Below are 16,654 nucleotides of genomic sequence, written 5' to 3'. Positions count from 1 at the left end.
ATGTCTATGGTGCTAACGGTGTTAGCAACGTTAGTAGCACGGCAAAAATGACTCTATCCATTATTTAAACAGACGTTTTTTATGCTCTTCTTAGGTTAAGTTATCCCTTCTATAAATAGTTTCTATATTTTTGTGATAACTTTGAATGACAGCTCTTGTCTCCAGCAGATTTGTGTGAGTTTTCATGCCTGACGTCAACTAAACCTCCGCTCTCTTCTCTCCTTCTTCCTTTGAATGCAGCGCTCCAAAATAGCCGTTTATGAGAAAATGTGGTCGTACATGAAATCGGCCGAACCCACCGTGTTTGTCAAGACGACACCGGACGGGGTCTCCCGGGTCCGGAAGTCGAAGGGCAAGTTTGCCTTTCTGCTCGAATCCACAATGAACGAGTACATAGAGCAGCGGAAGCCCTGCGACACCATGAAAGTGGGCGGCAACCTCGACTCTAAGGGCTACGGTGTGGCCACACCTAAAAGCTCAGCATTAAGGTGGGTGGGATAATATAACAATATCCTCTTTGTTGTTATAGTATTCCACCTACCCTGATGTTTCCTTTTGTCATACTCTTCTTCCTTCACTCCTTAATTCTTCTATTTTGTTTCCAAGTGCATCTCTAGGTGAACAGTATTATGGGTTATCTGAATTGAATCAACACATTTATTGTCTTGTCCTATGTTTCTGGTTTGACTGTGTCGTTTTTTATTGTTTTGTTCCGAAACGTTATGGTATATGACTCACTTTCTGTGTCTCCACTTGGATGTCAGTGTGCAACTCCACCTCCTCTTGATTGTTCTTTCAGTTTCTCCTACAAGCTCTCCTCCTCCTTGTTGTCTGTGGTGCTCCTTTTATTTATTTATTTATTTATTTTTTGCATTACCCCTACTTTAACTCTGATTTATTCCCGAGTCATTTTTGCTAGTTTTACATGTTGGTCTGTCAGTTGTGATGAATGTTAAGCTGCATGCTGGATGTTTTTTTTTATTTTTTTATACTTACTTCAACAATGACAGAATGTCCCCATCCCGCACACTTCAGTTACAAGCAATGTAACCCTCCATGCCACCTCTCTAATATTTAACATTTCGTTTTGCTGTAAAAGTGCTTTTTATCCCTCCACTCCTGTGGAACTCTTTTACCAATTTGTCCCTCCCGTGCTACCCTTCTGAACCATTGATATTGATCACTATTTCCTACTAATTATTTCATATTAGATTTCTCACGGACCTGTTCATTTTCTTACAAGCTATGTTTTATCGTTTCAAGAAATGCTGTTAACCTGGCAGTGTTAAAACTGAATGAGCAAGGCCTCTTGGACAAATTGAAAAACAAATGGTGGTACGACAAGGGAGAGTGCGGCAGCGGGGGAGGTGACTCTAAGGTCAGCCTCGATGTCACCAAAATCGGGTATCCTAGAACAGAGTAATCGGCAAGGCTGTCGTCACTGACTGCAGAATCAGGGGCCAAGCGCCCGCTGACATGTAACTGATTTAAAAAAGATTAAAAAAAAAAAAACAGCCTAAGAAGGTTGTTTTAGTCATCCTTTAATCTACAGCTGTGATCATGTGGGAACCCTTTACTTGGCTAATGGAGGAGGAAAAAAAAAAGTATGTGAGAAAACCTGAAGTTCTGTGATGTAAAAGTACTATATGCAGTGCTTGTGACTGAGTAGCAGCTTGACCTGTGGTTATGAAAGGCAGAAACGACGTTTTCCTCTGTTTTTCATACCCACAGGCCAATCAGGAAGTCTCTACATGTCTCTATGTGATGAACGGCGGTAGGAATCCACTCTCCGATCTGCCGCCTCAGAGTTTAGGGCAGGCACGGGAAACAGCGTTGTCTTGAGGGGACTAAGCATCTCAGGCAAACGTGAGAATTCTAATGACAGAGTGACGACTAACAGGACAAACTTTATTTTTGTCTTTATTTTATTATTTGTTTTAATTTCCTCTAACATCTTCCCACCTTTTGCTTGGTCTGGATCTAAGACCAGTAAAAGTCGTTCCATGGCCACCCTCACCTGGGTGGTGAGGGTAAAAACCCACTGTAGTAAAGAGAACTACCAGAGGGGTATGAAGGGATATGATTTGATTATCCTCTTGTCAGTAAGATGTTGTCTCCAAATATGGTTAGCAACTGAAAACTGTGAGTCTATGCAACCTTTGCTAACTTATCCTATCCGGCAAAAAGCCCAAAATGACACATGACTCGTTTTAAGTTGAGTTTTTTTGTGACACTGGTACATCTTAATGAATCGGAGAATCATTGATAACATTATTAATTCACTAACTTAAATAAAAAGGGACACCACAATGCTTGTTAAATTTGCTATGCACAGAATTACCGAATATATTTCAAATATTTATTCCTGTTAATTTTGATCTGAATATTACATAGAACTGATGAAAAATGGACATTTAAGAACTAGAAAACAATCAGTGTCCAAGCATGGCTATTGAAAGTTGTGTGGAAGAACAAAATGTGGCAGCAAACAAGCCTTTAGCAGGTTGTGAAACAAAGTCCATTCATGAGTTTGGGAGATGTTTTCAAGATGTGTCAGATCTTCACTCTATTGAGGTTTTTATTCTTGATGTAATTGCTCCATCTTGCCACTTTCTCTCTGAGCCTGTTTATTGTCTGGATTACTTTGAATTAATGCCAATAGTGCCACAAAAATATTAACAAAATGCCACTTTTGAACCAGCGACCATGTTAGCAGCCTCTTAAACCAACTGAGGAGACATAAGGACTTGATTCTCTTTCAGAGGTTCTCTTTTCAGATGAAAATAAATGTATTTGATTTGAAAATCAAGGTCCAGCAGAGAGGAACAGAATCCACGTTGCTTGACGTCCAGTGTGAAGTTTCCACAGTCGGTTATGATGTGGAGAAACCACGCCATCTGCTGGCGGTCGTCCACCGGGTTTTTATCAAGTCCAAATTCAGCACAGGACATTTTAGAGCAGCTTCTCACAACTGAAACCTTGTTTGATGGCCATGATATCACTGAGCATGACTGACCTACCATGTCTCCTGACCTGAACCCCACAGAGAAACTAAGAGGAAGATGAGAGACACCAAACCCAACAATGCAGATGAGCTGATGACCAATATTAACTCTTCAGCAGAGCCACAGACTGACTGGCAGCATCACTCTGATGCAGCAATTCAGGCTAAAGGAGCCCAGATCAAGAATCTGGTGCTTATGCTGTAGGACGGGGGTGCCCAGACGTTTTACAAAACTGACAAATTTAATCTACTGGTGGGCCAAAAAATAGATTAAATAAAAAAAAAAATAGTCTGTGCTTTTTCTTTAATTTACTTGCTAAAATGTAATTTTTTTTAAATGAAATCTGTATATCATTAAATATCCAAAAAATAAATAGGACTTCAAAATGTTGCCTTATTGAAAAAAAAAAGAAAAGAAAACCAGACTATTTTTGGTCGTTAATTGTTTTCAATTTTTTTCCGCCAATTTTGTCCCATTCTTTCCATGTGAACGGGGCCAAACAAAATAATTTCAAGGGCCACAAACAGCTCCCGAGCCACACTTCGGACACCTCTTCTGTAGGACACACTTTTTAGTAGGCTGACGTTTCCGTTGTAAAATATTTTGTAGAGCCATTATGTCTTACATAATAGCATTTTTTACATTATTAATTAAATAACTTTTTCATGATCCTCTAATTCATTGAGATGTGCCAATAAATGTCAAAATGAGCAAATAACTCCTGTAATTTAAATTTCATATTTTCTGACATTTAATGTTAAAGATGAGCTTCTATTTTTGTGATTTTTTTTTCTTTCTTTTTTGTTTTTTCATTTGTCATGCTGCGAGCATTTCTTAGATTTAGTAGCTTGATGCCGTACATGAGCTCGGCCCTGCAGAGCACCTCAGATCTTTTCCTACATCAGAGTCATTTTGACGATACGAAACCCCCCGCCCTCCTGTTTTAGACGCCGTACTGTGGTACCTCTGCGTTCATGTCTGCTCTCCAGCTTGCATCACGGCAGCAGTACCATCAAAGAGGAGAGCAGGGCGACTTTGCTGTCATTTTCTGTCGATATCCACTTCTGAGTGAGCAGGGCGTGGAAGCTACCAGAGAATAACACAAAGACGCCTTCCTCCTCTTGCTCGGCTCAGCGCTTTTCAGGCATGGTTGGAAGGAGACGAGACGATCAGTCAAACAGTACCACATGCGACTGCCACGTTTCCGTTTCCTTATTTCGCTTTCAGAAAACCGTGCGTGTTGTGTAGGAAGGAAAGCAAAATATATTGTATGTAACGACCACTGGCGCCAAAGCAAACCCAAAAGCTACGCAAGGAAAAAGCGGAATCCAGACAGAACGCTTAAAATCCTGTTTCTGTCCGTCTTTAAAGCTAATAATTTTGAAACATGTCCCGTACTCTCCTGTGTGCTCATTCGTCCTCATGGTTTGTGATTTTGAGTCGTCGTTTTGTCTGCATGAGCAGTTTTGTGTTTGTGCGAATGATCTTCAGTGTTTCCGGACTCCATTGTCCCCCTTCCCGCGTTCCTGTTTTGCAGACAGACTGGAAGGTAAAGTCATGATTTGACATTCTTGCGTCGAAACACGCAGCAACAAATGTGCTCTTTTTGGCTCTTAGATTTTATATGATGTAATCCAGCCATCCTCAAAATAAAATAAAAGAAGACAAAGGAAATGCAGCCTTCACATAAAAATGTCAGGTTTTTTTCCCATCACGATATTTTGCACAGGTGTTTGTCATATTTTCTCTTCTAATGGTTTTCGTTATTAGTTGAACCTGGAATCTGTTTGCAGACACATCAGTAAAAAGTAAAACTTTAAATAAATAAAAAATATATTTTTTTTTTTTACTTATAAAATTTTCCCAAAATAAACAATATGATTCAGGGTTTTGAATGCATTCAAACTGGTCAGGGGGTTGCAAAATGATACTTTTTGCAGACTTTTATAGCCATGATTAGGTTAATTAATTCTAATTATATCAATAATTAGAATAATAATGTATATTTTGTGTAAGTGACATAACAGTGACATAACAGACGGCACACTGATGTCTTAAAAAGTTTCATCAGTCACTGAATCCATTAACCGTAGTATGAAAATCAGAAAGAGGAATGTTGTAAAAAAGTAAATATAAAAATGTTGTAGAGTATACCAATAACTGACAGCTGCTGAGATGTTTTTTTTTTTAATGCTCCCCTTTAATACACTTATACAAATTTCCCTGTTAAAAATGGCTATTTTGGGTCGTTTTGCTGATCTGGTTCAGTCTAAAATGAATTGATCCAACTGATGTGGATTTTAAAAAGACATTTTAAGTCATGGAAAATCTGACGATTCTTCTCATTTCTTCCCTTTGCCATTTCATATTATCATACTGTAAATTGGGTCATTTTGTACCAAACTTTTTTCAGGTCCAAAAAGAATCTGTCCGCTGTGCCGATCTTGAATCAGTTCTTACGATAATTTTTTTTTTTGGGGGGCAGAGGGAATTCTTAATACCAACTTTGACACCTGATGATTTATGGCAGTGTTTTATAATCTGCTGGTGGTCTACTCACAGGAAATGTAGTTATGTGAGTCCGTCAGATGATGCCTCCCAGCAAGAAGTCGCTCAGACGTGTTCTGGTTTGATCAGAGTTTCCAGTCTGCCATTTTTAATAAACCTCAACTGGCTAATAATCATTGGAAGCCTGGGTGGTGTCATATGAATTTTTTAGAACATAATGTTCAATTAAATTATACTCATGGCATTATTTATGTCCACATTTAATCTAAATTCAAACTATTTAAAGACATAAACTGATATCCAGTGATGATGTATGTGGGTAGAAAATGGTTTTGTATGGAGAGAGGTGGATGGGAAAACTGAAAAGAATAGAGCTGTAATAAATATGAAAATGTATATTCAAACTACATATTTTGCAGATTTTTCAAAGCTTCACAGGAATCCTTGTTTAAGTACATTTTCATGAATCATAATCCAAAAATGTCTCCAACTACAAAATGCCCTACTTACAGTCTTACATACACATTTCTTGATTCAGATAACTCATTAAAGACTACCCAAGAACTCCTCTTACTTTGAATAACATGTGAAGAGCTGAGACTAATATTTCACTTTGTTCTTTAAATTCTGTCTGCTGCTGTGAAAATATGCCCCAACAAAACTGTCATAGATTAACTTTTCTTTCTTCTGACTGGAAACCAGGACGAAACGCCAACCCTCCCTTCCCCTTTCAATTTCCATTACAAAACAGGCTCTATCTGTTCGACTGCAGGAACACAGTGGTGAATACAATATATTTGATTTGAGATTATAGACACCGGAACCTTTTCTGAGAGGAAATAAGCTTGGAAATGGAGCAGTTGAAACTCAAGCGTAATGTCTCGCAGAACAAGTTGACGTCTGACATCTGGCTTCAAGCGTAGAGCTTCGCGTCGTCGGCGTCTCTGTCCATTGTGGAGCGGCAGACGATTCGGTCTGAAGAGCAAACCAAACCCCAAATTTGTAGAACTCCTTTGGGGGCCGCTCGCCCTTTTACACGGGTCAATCTGCGAGACATTAATCTCAGTCGGTGTTTATGTAATTATCGGACTGCTGTTATCGTCTGTTAGTCAGGAAAGGGTTCCTGTTAGATCCACTTTGCCAAACGCCAACAAAAGGCGACCAAACAGCCAAAAAAAGAAGTGCTCTCAGCAATCATTGCCTCTGTTTCTCCTTCATTCTTTGAAAGCTACGCAGCAGCTGCTTTATTCTGCACAGTTTTAATCTCTTCTGTTCTTGTGATCAGTGTGTGCCGATTACTCAAAGCGATACAGGTGGGGTCTGGCATGCTAGGTTTAGCCATGGATGGTGAAAGTCTTTTATTGCTATACGATGTAGTGCTGCTTGCTATCTGTGACATGTTGGCCAGGACCCTACTCTATCGCTTTGTACAGTATAAAGTAGTTTAAAGAAGTTGAATAACATAAAATAACATATTACAATGTTATTTATGTTATTTCCCACGTGAAGAACTCCTGTAAACCTTGCAGTATTGAAACTCAGTGAACAAGGCATCTTAGACAAGCTGAAAAACAAATGGTGGTACGATAAGGGTGAATGTGGAACCAAGGACTCTGGAAGTAAGGTCAGTCGCTGCAGGTCTTCTTATACTGATGGCAAAAATGCATTTTACCTTCACTGTTCATATGCAGACATGTAGCGCATACATCCTCAGACATGTTGGCATGAAACACAGTCATGGAGACTAGATTACCTTCACACACCGCAGCTTAGGGTATTTACACAACAGGGCATTGATGCTTTACTTTTAACTCCACGCCATTACCTCTCTGTGCAGACACATAAAACTGCAGCATGATTACACACAGTTTGTATTCACCCCATTAAACTCTTAAAAAGTTTAACGACAAGAACTGAAACCATTATACTGCTGTTTCTCATCCAAACTGCTATTGAAATTTAGTTTGCTGTTGGTCTTATTCATTTGTATGTGGAGTTGTTGTTAAACCCTTTGACAAAAAAAGGAAGAAAAAAAAAACTTGGGCTGCTGTGCAGAATGTTCCAAAACTGAACTAAAACCAGAAATTCATTATAATTACAAGTAATTAACATAGCAACATGTTTTATGAAAAGAAGGACAAGTAATGTTTAGTGGTATTTTCAATATGGAGGATGGCGGTGGTTGCCCAGGGTGGCATCAAAGATGGGGCACAGATTTTTGGATATGCTTATTCCTACAGATGTGGATCTATCAAAAAAAAAAATCCTTCCTCTAAGCAGTGAGATTTTTTTTTTATAACTGGGGTATTTTATGTGTGAAAAGATCACAACTGAAACACTCCACGAAACAAGAACGTGGGTTCATATCACTCCAGCTCAGGCAGGTAAAACGTTAGGTGAGAGAATCTAGCTTTAACCGTTTTTTCAAAGGTACAGTTGCGAGGTCAAACACTGATGTTGGACAAAAAGGCCTGGCCCAAGATCCTGACACTGTTGGGTTAGTGTCAGGACTCAAATCAAGTTCTTTCATAAAATCCTCACTCATTTATGTCTTTATGGACCTTGCCTAGTTGACTGAAACTTCAACATATTTGAGAGATTTTCTTAGAATTTCTGCCAATTTTCTCTTTAAAGTTGTATTTGTCCTCAGTTAGAAAGACTTAACATGGCACAAATTACATAAAATTAACAGAAAGACCTTCTGCTTAAACTTTCCAGTTGAGTGTTTTCTTGTCGTTGAAACCCCGGGTGTAGTTGCTTTGGAAGAGGCAGAGACCATCTCCAAACTGTTCCCCCCTAAGCTAGCCTAAAACTCTCCAGAATGTCTTGGTGTGGTAAAGCATTAGGAGCCCCTTTTCGTTGGAAACTTTCTCCACTGCTCTAGTAAATGGACATTTACACAGCATCCAAAAAAACCTAAGTTGTCTTCCACCCAATGGCACGACTCTTTGCTTTGCACTTGGATGTAGACCAAGTTTGGATGCAGCTGTTGGTCCATGAAGTTCTTTACACTAGCAGTCGACTTCTGACTGTCAAGAAGTGAGGAAATTCACCAAAGCCCTAACTGCACATCCAATTAGACTACCATGATGGGATTTACTGAACTTCAGAGAACAATCCATCTGTTCCCAAATGCTTGTAGAATTAGTCTGCATATCTAGATGTTTGATTTTATCAACCTGGGAGGGACTGAAAGACCTGATTTCAGTGATTTGGATCGGTCCTTTCCCAATGACACAACTGTCACCAAAAATAGTTCTGCAATGCAACCTCATGTGTATTTGCACACTAATGCTTCACTGAGCTGCCTCTGGTATTTATGAATAAATCAGGAAGAAAGGCAGCAACTTTGTTACTCTGATAAAACGCAGTTTGTGAAATGAAGGACCATTTTTTTAGCCTGTCTCTTCTTTTTGATATGTTGCTGAAAATTTCTTCAAGCTATTTTCAACAATCATTATGTTATTGAAAAAGCAAAAATAAGTTAAATTCATTCTTTTTCTGCATTTTGTGCAGCTGCCCTTGTTTGAACACAGAAAAAGCCATTGTTGCCCTGACAAAACCAAAGTGACCCCTTAAATAGCAAGTAAGTGGCCAGGGGGGTATTTAATGGTCATGATGGATTGTCAGAGTAACAAACTTTTTTTTTAATGCATTTTCAATTATAAAATAACTAGTTTGTATACAAAAGTAATCTGACTTTTACCACATAAAAGCAGATTTAACTGGTTTTGGAACCGTTCCATTGGGTTTCAATGCAAATGGTGACACTTGCAGAAATGAATTTCAATCTTACCGTTTGGCTTTTAAAAGCAGCAAAATGGTTCAGTTCCCCTTTCTTACAGCTTGCTACTCTGACTGTACAGATGCAGTGTTGTCAAGGTTGAGTTCAGCAGCTATGGTAGTGAACTGAAGCTAATCTGTAGACCTGTACGACCACGACCGCCTTCCTCTATGCGTGGCCTCGTAAAGAGACCGCAAAGCAGGATAGTCGACAAGTCTCTCTACATTCACCTTGTCAGGGATTTTTTTTTTCCTTTTTTATTTTGATTAAGAGGAGGAGGTCTGTAGATGTACTGTTTTTAGTCAGATTAGGCTTCAGGATGTCTATACACACATTTAGCGACCTCCTCAGAGTAGCTGCTAGTGACAGAGTAGCAGTGTTCATGTTGGTTTTGTGCCTCTCAGTGTCCGTTTAAAACCCCTTAATGGTGGTCTGTACCTCCCCCAGGACAAGACAAGTGCATTGAGCCTGAGCAACGTGGCAGGCGTCTTCTATATTCTGGTCGGGGGGCTCGGCTTGGCTATGACCGTTGCTTTGATAGAGTTCTGCTATAAGTCACGGCAGGAAACAAAAAAACTCAAGCTGGCGAAGAACGCCCAAAACTTTAAGCCAGCCCCCCCAGCAAACGCCCAGAATTTTGCCACATACCGTGAAGGCTACAACGTCTACGGGACGGAGAGCGTGAAAATCTAAAGGGTAGGTCACCCGTCGTTTCTCACATTCACCAGCAGAGTAACCAGCAGGTGGGTCTCTGTGCGATTGATCAGTTGTGGAACCTGCAACTCTGGAGAGTTTCAAACTTTTAACAGGATCTAACAGATTTGGGTTTTCTTCCAAGGAGAGTCCCGCATCAAGGTTTCATTTAGAAGCGGATGAAAAACGCGCTCACAGCATGATGGTGTGTTCCTCTGCTGTATTTCACTACGGGGAATGGTGATGTTAAGAGCTTCAGAGTTTGCATTAAATTTATCATTTTTATATTTACACACTTTTCCAGGCTTTACACAGTTTTCCTAATATTTAAGAAGAAAACATTTATCTAGCAGGCATTGCCACAAACTTATATTAGCTCCTTTTTGCTAGAAAAATCTGAACATTAAACAGATTCCTTTGTTCTCAGTGTCTGTGGGTCCTTACGCTTATTTGTAAAATAGAATATAACAGAATTATCTTTGTTTGTTCTGTACTTCTTGTCCTCAAGTGTCTAAAGGTGCCCAGAAATAAAACGAATCATAATTATTTAAATGGAAACACATTGATAACAGTAAAAACTAAATAGATTGTACAATTAACTGAAAGACACAACGAAAGAAAAACTGCACAGTTGTGCAGATGATGACAGAAATAGAACAAAGTACCACAACTGTACACATTGTTCATTTTGAATATTTGTCCAAAAATAGACTATTCATGGAAATATGGGAACCGGTGCAGGAGTGTAAACAGCTCATTGTGTTTGTTAGGAGTAGTGGTGGTTGTGCAGTCGAACAGAGAATCTCTACATCAGCTCTGCAATGATGTTTCTCCGTCATCTACATTGTGAGAAGGTCTAATGTCATTTAATGAAATGTGGGCATTTGTTCTTCTTCTCTGGCTTCTAAACAGCTCCGGTTTAAAATCCTGGTATAAAACAATATATAGGTCAGAACTGACCTGTTTTGTCTGCTAGTAATACAGATTGGTAACTTTTAATTAGAAGATTTCAACCTTTTCCATTGTAATACTAATGTACAACAGCCGACACTCACCGCTTTTAGGTTATTTTCCTCTCAACTGAATCGAAACGATCATCCCTCCAAATTGTAGCAGCTGGGAATCTGAGGTGCTCAAATGACCTGCGTGGTTTTTCTGTTTCGCAGGTGATTCTTAAGCCCCACTGGTGCATAAAGGATAGAAAGAGCCACTCCGACACGTGACCCATGACCCCGACAACCCTCCACCCCTCGAAGGTGGGCAATCCTGGAAGCGACGCCTTCCTCGTCATCAGCTTGGACTCAAGCCAACAAGTCAACAAGTGCTCATTTGGGGTTATGAACCGTCACACTGACAGAGGGCAATCACACGCATCTGGACTTCTGTTTGTGGGAACATGGGAATTGCCTCTTTTTGTGCCTTAAGGAGCATTTTGGCGTCATGGCAATGCAGATAAAATTAAATTAACTTGATAAACACAGAACAAAAAAAAATGTAAAAAAAATGGCGGCGATTGGATAAGAAACGGCTTCATGTAGATGGACTGATGTAATTACTGTTTTATATTTTGAAGACGACAAAAAAAAAAAAAAAAAAAGCCATGGTTTGCAATGAAATCCCTGAGGTACTTAAGTAATTTAAATCCTTTAAAGAGATATTTTTGTGGTGAAACCTTAAGTTGGATAAATGTTATGTTTAGTGAGGTAAAGTCCTTCTCTTGTGTTATAAGGATATTTCCAGTGTCGGAACATTTAGGACAAGCATCAGTAACAATAATAAGGCTAAGGATCAGTTGAACTGGCAGCATTTTCTACCAGTTTTTGTTTTTACTCCAACTTCAACACGTCATGCTTGTGTACATCTGAAACAGCTGGGATGATGTTTGTTTCATAGCCTGCTGGACATCCAACCTACTCTGTATTTACTTGGATGCTTGTTTTAAATCAAGTATGTCATTTGTTTAAAACTGCCACTTTTTTTGGGGGGGGGTAGGGGGTGAAGACATTTCTACCAAAGAGGTTGGCTTGTTTTCAACTTGGCGCCGCGTTACTGAGATCGAGACAATTCCCAACTCTTTAGACGAAAAGGGGGGGAAAAAAAAAGACCCCGTTTTACGTAACAAAGCATTGAAGTCGATTTTAAAAGAGCTCATGGTTTACACTTTGTACACACGCCAGCACTGCTCTCGTATAGGTGCGGTTTCATCAGTTTTGGTAAACGGCGCTGTGCCGTAGCTTCTTTTGGTCGCGATGAGCTTCCTGTGCATTTCGCAGAGGCCGCGCGACGAATCCAACATTTGTACGACTAAAACTCTGCAGTCCGCAGGGAGAGGCTGACATTACAAACCATTTGCGCCTACACTTGTTTGATAACTCTTTCTCATCCTTTTCATAAAGTGCATGTGAATTTGGTGGTAGTTTAATCAAATAGCAACTCCAAACGGACCCGGTTTAGTCGGCTCTAAAATGACTTATTCCAGTTTGAGTTTAGGGAGGGGGGGTATTTTTGGGTTAATTTATTGATACCTCAACCGTGAGAGTTGCATGTATGGACACAAGCCTCTGTGTAGAGGTCCTGTACAAAGGATTTTATTACATTTCCTTAATAAAAGAAGATTTATATTCAGCTTTGGGATTTTTCTTCTACTGCTTTTCTAAAACTACAAATCTTGACGTGTTTTAAAAGGTGAATATTATTGAGGTCGAGGAATTGCTCTAGACACAAGAGGAACTTTAAGGAAGCAGAGTGAGAGCACATCATCCTGCAACGTGAACTCGTCTGCTGGGACTGCTTCTTAAATTTGGGCTTTTGATGGTTTATTAGATTTTGGTGCTGTACTTGTGGATTTTCTTTCCCTGTTTGCACAAAGTTTAAAAGCTTTCATCAAGCATAAAAATACAGCCAAACGAATGACTGGTTGAATGTTTCTAATCAAACTGCACCCCAAACATACGTTTCTTACAGACATCACCAAGGTTCCTGCTTTATTTTTGGCTCATTTAAAGTGTTTTAATTATCTGGCATCGACCCGACGGTGTGTTTAGTTCACACTCTAACCGTTTTAAACGACTCAACGAGTTTAAGATGCACGTTTGACATCAAACATCCACTTATGTTCAAACTTCATCCGTCCCAAATTGTTGCCCTCAGGTGAAGCAGCCTGGGCTCGTGTTTCTCATGAAGTGGAAACTGCAGCAACACCAGTGTGACTACAGAGCGAATCCAGCCGTGGATCAATGCGGACCGAGGCAGAATCGCCCTGGTTGAGCCACAATAAGAAATTATGTTGGACAAATAAAAGTGAAGCTTTTGAAATGGGATCACTGTCAAACATGGTGGTGGCAGCATCACGACGCAACAATGGACCATTTCCAGATGGTTAAATCTTGAATACACTTATAGTTTCATATTGATAAAGATCCAAACAGATCTGCAGCAAACTGGGTTTTATGAAGCTTTCAGAGCGTCTCCAACTCACAGCTTGTTAAAAGGAGAAAAAAACAAAAAAAAAAAACAAACTGAACTATTTATGTTTAAAAGCCAGTTCAACAGCAGGAAACAAACCAGTTATAAAGAACTTACTGAAGCTTGTTGAAAACTGCAAAATGTGTGGGGCACTGATCCGAGTCGCTATTAAACCGATATTAGTGGTAGCGAATGTACAGTGTATAGAAAATGTTTTGGATTTATTTCAGATTAGAAATAACTTAAGGCAAGACAAGTAACCAATAGAAACCCCATAAAAAGTTAAACTATGGTAAAAGGAAAACACGTAAACTAAACTGAAACGTCAAGAACCATTTAGTCTCATTTGTAAAGTTCAATCATATATTGTTTTTAAGCAAAGCAAGGTTTAATTTCACTGCTCTAAAAGTCACACTCGGACCCGATTACTGTTGGGCTTCCACAATTAGTCAAACGTAAACAATGCTGAACGTTCATACCGATTATCAAACTTCTCTAATCCACAGCTTACATTCTTAAAGAGAGAGAAAAAAGGACAGACACAGTGTTAAAGTGACACTAAGAAAACTATTATTTATTGAGTTTATTTTTTTTTTCTTAAAAAACAAAACATACACTCATTGAGTACAGCAGATAAAATCTCCAAATGTCATTTTTGAAACGGTTGCATTTGGAGTACAGAGCGTCAGAATTTTTCTTTACAATTCTACATCTGAATCAAAGTTGAACCGACATTTTTCTGTTGTTTTTTTTTTCTTTTTTCTGTTTTGTTTGTTTTTTTTATAAATTATGTAAAAACCTGATTAACACAAATTCACAGAAGAACTTGCATGGGACATGGAAAAAAATAAAATAAAAACAAAAAGAATGAAATAACATGATGCGAATTTCATGTTATGTTTTTTTTTTTTTTTTATTATTGTACACAATATACAAACTGGTCCTAGGTATTATTTCCTCACTTATGCTTTGCTGTCCTACTTAGATTAAAAGGTGAAGATAAATAAATAAAAGGATCTAAGTAGCTCAAAAAAGGATATGAGGTAAGTGAGTATGGAAACGCAGGTTATATCCAATAAAACAAGCAAAAAAAAACCAACAAAAAACGCAAGGCCCGACATCGTACAAAAACAAAAATAAAAAACTGTTTTCAAACATGAGATTATTGAATCCATGACCATTTGCTACCAAAAGATCATTTCATACAGTAACCACATTTCTGGTAGGATAACACTGTGATTACGCACCTTGTGCCCAAACTATTTTATGTATATTTATATATATATAGATATATCTATATATATATAGATATAGATATATTATTATAAAAATAAGACAAAATTTATTCAGCTGGTTTATCGTCTGAAACAGGAAGAATAATTGGATAATGCGTGAATTAACCACAGCTAACAACAGGCATGGGGGGGGAAGAAAAAAAAGTAAAGAAAAATACAATCGTAAATAAGAATGAAAGTCAATAAGTGGTACAGGTGGAGTTGTGGATGTCTTGCAGATAAAAGTACAGCTTATCCATTTCTGCTGCAGCACAGAGAGGGGAGGAAACAAAGAGCATCAGGCGACTGCAAGACGGCTGATTGAGAAAGAAGCTGAACGGCTCTTACCTTCACTGATTAGTGCACATTATCTGTGCTTGTCAGACGACTTATGAGTGTGATCGTTAAGGGAAACTGAATCACTTAATGCAAAATTTAAAAAACGAGGGACTGTCGATTGATTGTCTAAAATGTGCTCCGTCAATATCCAGAGGAAAAAAGCTCAGGCGGGAACCAGAACTGCTTCCTTTGGCATCGTTGAACTTTTTTTTTTTTAAATTAGTATCTCCTAAAAGTTCATTTAAAAACAGTCAAAAACACCGATTTGTGTAAAGAGTGTGGGCAAATTATCAATACACAGAGCAAAACGTTTCACCCATCAGGGATCGGGTTCGAGTCGCAGAGAACACGGTCGGTTTAAACCCCAGCATAACCACACAGGTTGGAAAAATGACCTCAGCTAGACGCTTGAAGCTGTTAAAAGTTCTGCAACACTCGTTGGGCCTGAGCAACACGGCCAAAGTAAAAACACGATAAATGATATCAGGATGGAAGCAAAAAGAGAAACCAAGTTAACGCGAGACGGATCCATAAACGCACGGCACGCAGAGCAACGGAGGAAACTATAGCTGCTTAGATCAGGGGGCCGAAGTAAAGAGACGGTGTGTGTCAAAAATGTACAACTTGTCAAAAAAAAAAAAAAAAAAAAAAATACCGGGAAAATTTTCAAGTCACTGTTCACTCAAGGATATTGCTTTTTCTCCTCCTTCCCTCCAGCGCTGTCCCTCTTCTCCTTCTTCTCAGACTTGTCATGTCTGGACTCCTGCAGGACAAATTAAAGGTTCGCTTTACGAATAACAAATAAGAAACCAAAGTATTTTTCTTTCACTTCACAAACGTGAAAATCTGCACATACGACCTTTTTTTTTTTTTTTTTATGCAAACAAAAATAAAACATGGGTTTTCATCTTAACAGGCTAGCCAAACGCAGGTAAGTAATGAGCGTCACCGTAGTAACGAACGCCGGGCTGACCTTCTTGCCTCCGGAAGACGTTCGTTCGGCTTTCGCGGACTCGGCCTTCTCCTTGCTCGAGGACTTGGATCTCTTGGTCTTCTCCTTCTCCGGCGTCAGAGGAGAGTCGCAGGAAGGACTCGTGCTCTGGCTGTTTTTGGAGGAATCTGGGGAGAGAACGATCCCGCCGTCACGTTTCGCGTCCCACCGCGGCCGACTCGAGACGGACAGAAAGCGCTTACTGGTGCCGTTCTCGTCCTTCCTCCGCTTGGACTCTTGGCTGGCCTCGCGGTCGTTGACGGCGTGATCCTAAAAGAGAAGCGGCGACGTTAGGCGTTCGCTGAACGGATCGCTGCGCTTAAAAATGCTCAAATGTTCTGCCGCTGGTGGCAGTTCAATGCGTCTCTGAGCTGAACAACCGCCTTCCCCGTCCGGTCTCTAACTGGTCAGTAGTTTTAAGCGTAAAGCGCTCACTCGTTTTCTCTCTTTCCGTTCCTTTTCCTCCTTCTTCTCTTTGGATCGGCCTTGTACGCTCTCTGTGTCTTTCTTCTCCACTTCCCTCTCTCTGCTCTTGGACCGGGCAACTGAATTAAAGTTGATGTGCTGCTGGAAACAATCCCACATGAACAGAACA

General features: G+C 39.5%; 2 protein-coding genes across 3 annotated transcripts in view; one reads left to right on the top strand and one right to left on the bottom strand.

The window, feature by feature from the left end:
• LOC106941120 (glutamate receptor 3) overlaps positions 1-12,615 on the top strand; it is a gene marked incomplete at its 5' end in the record, with an annotated part of 36,408 nt that extends 23,793 nt beyond the window's left edge. Inside the window, 4 exons of the mRNA XM_015024062.1 lie at positions 241-488; positions 1,264-1,378; positions 9,745-9,993; positions 11,157-12,615. Coding sequence (XP_014879548.1) covers positions 241-488; positions 1,264-1,378; positions 9,745-9,990 — 609 coding nt within the window. The remainder of the gene's footprint in view (positions 1-240; positions 489-1,263; positions 1,379-9,744; positions 9,994-11,156) is intronic.
• A 1,944-nt stretch (positions 12,616-14,559) lies between these two features.
• Positions 14,560-16,648, bottom strand: LOC106941121 (THO complex subunit 2-like). Of its 2 annotated transcripts, none has more exons than XM_015024064.1 (6): positions 16,495-16,648; positions 16,263-16,329; positions 16,042-16,187; positions 15,761-15,831; positions 15,078-15,124; positions 14,560-14,994 (listed from the first exon to the last, which is right to left on the bottom strand). In XM_015024064.1, exons 1-5 carry the CDS (start codon positions 16,642-16,644, stop codon positions 15,097-15,099), a joined length of 462 nt encoding a protein of 153 aa, XP_014879550.1. In that variant the 5' UTR covers positions 16,645-16,648; the 3' UTR covers positions 14,560-14,994; positions 15,078-15,096. The 2 variants fall into 2 exon arrangements, with proteins under 2 accessions (XP_014879550.1, XP_014879549.1); XM_015024063.1 differs by having other exon boundaries at positions 14,560-14,991.
• Between the last annotated feature and the right edge of the window lie 6 nt (positions 16,649-16,654).

The sequence above is a fragment of the Poecilia latipinna genome, unplaced genomic scaffold (assembly GCF_001443285.1).
Source record: "Poecilia latipinna isolate Pla-1442-1.1 unplaced genomic scaffold, P_latipinna-1.0 Scaffold3504, whole genome shotgun sequence".
Taxonomy (NCBI): Eukaryota; Metazoa; Chordata; class Actinopteri; order Cyprinodontiformes; family Poeciliidae; genus Poecilia; species Poecilia latipinna.
The sequence above is the reverse complement of the archived record's forward strand: the minus strand, read 5'-3'. Positions and strand labels throughout refer to the sequence as shown.

Coding starts and splice junctions, on each gene's coding strand:
- LOC106941121 (XM_015024064.1), bottom strand. CDS start 16,644: ATGTGGGATTGTTTCCAGCAGCACATCAACTTTAATTCAGTTGCCCGG. Junction 16,330..16,494: donor AACGGAAAGAGAGAAAACGA/GTGAGCGCTTTA, acceptor CTTCTCTTTTAG/GATCACGCCGTCAACGACCG. Junction 16,188..16,262: donor GAAGGACGAGAACGGCACCA/GTAAGCGCTTTC, acceptor TTCTCTCCCCAG/ATTCCTCCAAAAACAGCCAG.